Here is a 3288-nt window from a genome sequence, read left to right on the forward strand (position 1 = left end):
GAAAATATACAGCAAAGAGGGTACACGAGCCAGGGGGAATCCAGCAGGATTTTCACGAGCACCATGTGACAGGGTAGAAAAATAGCTGACAATGGGTGGTCTCAAAAACCTAAGCAGAAGACAGACCTGGTTATTATTTGAATAGTCCAGAGTGCTACAGGGAGTCAGAAATCAAAAAGCATAACAAAATAGCCATTTTCCCATTTTATTATCAGGGAAACCACAGTCTTAAATCTTCAGCAAACCCAGCAATGAAAAACGAGCAAACTTTATCGTAGATAATGTTGATAAACATTATGAATTACCTGACCACGTAACAAAGGCACATAATTTTTCTTCAGGGGCAGCACAAGTTGAACCAAAAACAATGTTTTTCTCCTTCTGGATTTTCTGAATCCACTTGGAAAATTGGGATAGGCTTATATGCAGAGGAACTCCTTCGTCAACTTGATTCTTAATTCAAAGAAAAAAGATCTTGCTGATAACATTCAGAATCTAGATTTAGATATGGTTTTATCGACACTGATATTGATATTTCTGATTGGACCATGAAGTCAAATTCTACCAACATTGTATAAGAACCAAAAAAAATTAAAAATCCTCTAATACACAAAATGGTGAAAACAACCAATATATATCCATTTTAATTTGATTTCCAAGACTGCACACTTTAATGAATAGAAATGAACAGCTGAAAACAGGAAAGAATTTAAATCAGCAATTTTAAAATGATTCAATAAAAATGGAAACTTTTTCAGCAATTGCTAGAGCCTTGGAGCATCAAAGAAAAGTCATATTGTGATGATAAAAGAAATATGTTCAAGCTAGCAAGCAAATTCCTTTAAGAACATTCATCAAAAGTTAAGTAAAATGCTTCAAAACAAAATGTAACTAATAACTCTTGACTGCAATCTACTGAAATTATACCTGTTTTATTCCAGTTAGCTCAATACAAAATTCAGAGAGAGTTGGATGTTCCTGGGGCTGGATGTACATATGAAATTCAGTCTCAATTTCTCCATTTGAGGTGTTTAAGAGAACTGCTGGAAATTCAACTATGTCAAAAAAACAAAAACAAATAAAAGATTATATTAGTTCTACCACTATGTAAACAGTAAGCCATGAAGTTCATCAGGCTAATAATACACTCTCCATCTAACCTTAGTTTAAATCACAGAGCTATCATTCAGATAGCAAAGATGTAAAGAATGAATTTAAAGCACATTGCATTCTTTTTCAGAGGAATAAAAATTCAAATTATTGTGCTTATACCGGATTCAAAGCTGAGCTGAACATTTCAGCAGGTTTTTAGCAGCACCTTATCAAAGAATTTACAGCAGAGGGGAGCAACAGAAACAGACTGTGAAGGGGTGTGTGGGGGGGTCTCTAACAATGCTTTTCTAACAGTGCCATTGTAACTTCAAACCATCACTAAATGAAGGTTGTGTGTCAAAGACTAACTGCATTTGCGTGAACTATGTTCAAGCCTTCTCTTTGCCCCTAAGCAACTGTTAAAATTATTAAGGCTTGACTTACTTATTTCTTGACATCTTCGGCCATCCTTCCAGCAGGTGGACTCAAAATCAATAATGATTAAGTAGTCAAACAGTTGCCCTGCAATATTGGAAAAAAAATCATATATTATCTCATTGTCATAACCTGCAAATAATAACGAACACTGACTTTGTGAAGTTAGTGGCATACTCACGCAGCTTGCGTTGGTTGTGACTTTGGCCACCAGGAGAGGGTTTAGAAACACTTCGAATAATGCCCAGCTGCCTATCAAACAAAAGAAACAGACAAAAATCGATCATTGCAAATTTTACAGGGTTAAAGCAAAGGTCCCATTAGGATGTAATTCAAGGCCATTCCTGTTGGGTTTTTTTCCCCTTTGGCAACTTTAAGACCTGTGGACTTCAACCCCCAGAATTCCCCAGTACCTATGCTGGCTGGGGAATTCTGGGAGTTGAAGTCCACAAGTCTTAAAGTGGGCAAGGTTGGCCATCCCTGGTCTAAAGGTACAAGAGCTGGCTGGGGAATTCTGGGAGTTGATGTCCACAAGTCTTAAAGTGGGCAAGGTTGGACACCCCTGAATGTAAAACTACTGTATTTTAATGGCTTAGGGTTCATGCTGGCTGGGGAATTCTGGGAGTTGAAGTCTAGAAAGCTTAAAGTTGCAAAGTTTGGAGACCCCTGCTCTACAGCTTGGTCCAAACGGGGGTTGCAGCCCCAACCAACCGAAAGGTGGATGCCACCTGGGCCCCTTACTTGGCCAGCTGCCTCGTCGCCATGGCAACCGCCGCCCCGCGCCCCGGTTCCACCCGGCTCGCTCTAGTCGGCGGCCGCCATTTCAAACAGCCCGCCGCGGCGCAGGCCCCGCCTCCTCCCCTCGATGCTTTCGGCCCATCGACTAAGAAGGTCTGCCGCCTTCCATTCGCTCTCTTGCTTCCTCCTCTAAAGCGTCGGCAGCTATGCGAGGGGCGAGGCTGGTGGCGACTCAGGCCCGAGCAGACGATTACCGAGCAAGGATTCTCCTCGATTGCAAGAAGGGCTTCCCTGGGAATGGGGTGCAGAGATCCAGGTCAGGCTTCTCACTAACTTCATTTTTTCCCCCTTGTCCCCCATTTTTTTTAATGGGGAGTGGGTGTTAGCAAGGAAAGGCGATCCCAGGTTAATTGTTGGGAGGCAGTTGCTTGCAGGCGAGAGAAGATAGATTGCAATTCTCCCTTACACGTGTTTGCAGGCTCGCACGTGGTTGCCAACCCTTGAGAATTGCACGGGTGGAACCACGCGCTGCTTTAGAGCAGCTTGCTCCAGCTTTAAACCTGCTGCTTTTACACTGCTGGACCACTCTCCCCATACCCCCCCCCCAGCCAGATTTAAAATCAAGGGGAACTTGCTGATCTCCACCTGGTTGGGGATTGTGGGAGCTGCTGTCCCGCAGGCGAGGCTGGGTGCAAAAAGGGTACTGAGAGCTGCTGTTTATTTTATATTATGATCCTTAATTACATTATGCCAGTTGTCATTTCAATGCAATATTAGCCACTTTAAGATGTGTGGACTTCAGCTCCCAGAATTCACTGTGAGCATGGAGGCAGGGGAATTCTGGGAGTTCACTTTAAAGTTGCCAAGTTTGGAAAACATAGTTGCAGTCCATATTTGTAGAATAGTTCAAAGCACTAAGTAATGTAGCTGCTACTGCTACTACTTTCATTTGCTGTTCTCATTAATTGGATTATTTACATTATATGATTCATATTACTTACATATTACCTGCGAACAGAGAGT

At 42.1% G+C, this 3288-nt stretch overlaps 1 protein-coding gene across 1 annotated transcript; it reads right to left on the reverse strand.

Annotated features, from left to right (window-relative positions):
- Window positions 1-305: 305 nt before the first annotated feature.
- LOC114923192 (ERI1 exoribonuclease 2-like) lies at window positions 306-2291 on the reverse strand (the record flags this gene model as incomplete). The annotated part of the gene is made up of 5 exons (XM_029285816.1): window positions 2269-2291; window positions 1709-1779; window positions 1537-1614; window positions 928-1055; window positions 306-453 (listed from the first exon to the last, which is right to left on the reverse strand). Coding segments are annotated over exons 1-5 (448 nt in total), but the record flags the coding sequence as incomplete, so codon positions are not given.
- Between the last annotated feature and the right edge of the window lie 997 nt (window positions 2292-3288).

This window comes from Protobothrops mucrosquamatus, unplaced genomic scaffold, assembly GCF_001527695.2.
Source record: "Protobothrops mucrosquamatus isolate PMUCROS unplaced genomic scaffold, P.Mucros_1.0 scaffold2288, whole genome shotgun sequence".
Taxonomy (NCBI): Eukaryota; Metazoa; Chordata; class Lepidosauria; order Squamata; family Viperidae; genus Protobothrops; species Protobothrops mucrosquamatus.